Source organism: Etheostoma spectabile, chromosome 12 (genome assembly GCF_008692095.1).
Source record: "Etheostoma spectabile isolate EspeVRDwgs_2016 chromosome 12, UIUC_Espe_1.0, whole genome shotgun sequence".
NCBI lineage: Eukaryota > Metazoa > Chordata > Actinopteri > Perciformes > Percidae > Etheostoma > Etheostoma spectabile.
In genome coordinates this window covers 25,211,750-25,213,849 of record NC_045744.1, presented here as the reverse complement: position 1 = coordinate 25,213,849, position 2,100 = coordinate 25,211,750, and the positions used below count along the sequence as shown (strand labels likewise).

Here is a 2,100-nt window from a genome sequence, read left to right as displayed (position 1 = left end):
GTATGGGGTGGACAGGTGTCTTTATGCAGCTAACTACCTCAAACAGGTGCATCTATTTTAGGATAATAAATGGAGTGGAGTTGGACATTTTGATGGCAGACAAACGGGTCTTGAAGGGTCAGAATTGTAGCTGATGGACAGCTGTTCAAATACTTATTTGCAGCTGTATCATACAAATAAAGAGTTAAAAAATCCTACATTGTGTTTTCTGGATTCTTTTTTTTTTTTTTTAGATTATGTCTCTCACAGTGTACATGCACCTACAATGACAATTTCAGACCCATCCATGATAAGTGGGACAACTTGCAAAATAGCAGGGTGTTCAAATACTTATTTTCCTCACTGTATCTGGTACCACTTAGGTTAGTTATAGCAGTTAAAAGTGTATTATTTGACTGTTAATCAGCATATGAATCTGTACATAAAATTCCTCTGCACAGCATGCAAGGGAGGAACATTAATCGTCACACACAAATGGCTAGCACTGGTCCATCTTGGACACTTCAACAAAATGCATCATTGTATGCCACCTTTGTCTTATTTATCTTTGCTCTACTGTAGCTGCACCATAGGTGCAAAAAAGTTAACACTAAAGTTAGACATTTTGGGAAATATCCTTATTTGCGTCCCTGCCTAGAGTTAGATGAGAAGATTGATGCCATTCCAGCAGCAACCTTGGGTGCTGAAAAATGAAGCCCAAAAATGGCTCTCTATTTAGCGTTCCATCTATACACACACATATAATCACAGCTGACTCTCATGCTCTTTCTGCTTTGCAAAAATGTTAACTTCTTTCCACAGTAATGAAACCGTCCTGAAGCTACTGAAGATATACTGTAGCAGCACGTCTAGGTGGTCTCATGTGCCAGTCTAATTGCGGAGTGGGAATTAGTGCTGGTTCTCGCTGTGCTAAGAAGGACTCTGCCTTATGAGATAAAGAATTAATTAGGTATTTAACAGGACAGGGACCCCGCTGAGTTAAACGTCAATCCTTAATTCCAGGGGTTTATAAATGACACAAATCAGAGTGAATTGACAAACAGGATGCTGTTTACCCTGATTGGGCTTAAACTAAATGCACATTAAAAAAAGTAAAAAAGTTGCAGTCAATTTAGCATAATCAACCTGATAACCCAAATTGATGCAACATGTAAGTAATGTAAAACATGTGTGCTGTAAATCTCATTCTACAAGCTCCCTATCACTATATCATAATGCAGCATGGCTCGTATTTATCCATTTGAATTTTAAAGTGCATGCAATCTTTTTTTAGAACATAATACCCTACCTGTACACCATGGTGGCTCTAGGTTGGACGGCCTGAAAAAAAAGGCTGTGTACGTGGAGAAGCTCCTCCAAACTCTGCTGCTCTTGCGGTCTGCTGTCTTCAAAACTTCCTGGAAGACGGCTGGGGGGGTACACCCTGGTTCCTGCTCCCTGCCTCTGCTGGGTGTAACTGGGGTAACGATCGAGCCTGGGCCCTCCTCTCTGCCTGGGCACCGGGATCTCAGTGCAGGCTGCCTTGAGATACATGTTTGGATCAACCTAGTCTCCCACAGGCTGATGGGTCACTTTCTTTAGTTAGCAAATCCTTTTCAATATATTTAGTCATCCTGTGGATAGAATGTGGCCTAAAAACATCTCCATGTAAGAACAATGCAATGCTGATCATGTGGGACAATAGAGGACAGCCGTATTTGTTTGCTGAGGAAGTTTTTGTCATGACTAAGGCCGACAGAGCAATACCCCAACACAATTTTTACATACATGTTAAACAACTGTCTATTTTTAAAAGTACACACTTGCATGGACACAGCAAAGACAGCTGAACAAACAGACACACAAATAAAATGAACATACCAACGGTATTAAGGGAGACAACAGAGAGGCGGCAGAAACTGTGTGCCATTCCTGTGAGGTCAACTTTATTCTTAGATGATTTACAAATTAAAAGACAAAGGCTCCAGGGAGCTGGTTTGTCTGTAAGGCAAGCCAAACTATCTCTCTATCTATCTATCTCTATTTATGTCCACTTTTACTTATATATATGCCCAAAAACCAGTTAATTTAAAGCATTTGTTAGAATGCCAATCTTTAATA

General features: G+C 40.2%; 1 protein-coding gene across 2 annotated transcripts in view; it reads right to left on the bottom strand.

The window, feature by feature from the left end:
* kcnab1b (potassium voltage-gated channel subfamily A regulatory beta subunit 1b) overlaps positions 1-1,584 on the bottom strand; it is a 47,156-nt gene extending 45,572 nt beyond the window's left edge. The window contains exon 1 of one of the 2 annotated variants that reach the window (XM_032531564.1): positions 1,289-1,584. In XM_032531564.1, the coding sequence (XP_032387455.1) occupies positions 1,289-1,533 (245 nt within the window). In that variant the 5' untranslated portion in view covers positions 1,534-1,584. The remainder of the gene's footprint in view (positions 1-1,288) is intronic. The other variant, XM_032531570.1, reaches the window with a different exon arrangement.
* Between the last annotated feature and the right edge of the window lie 516 nt (positions 1,585-2,100).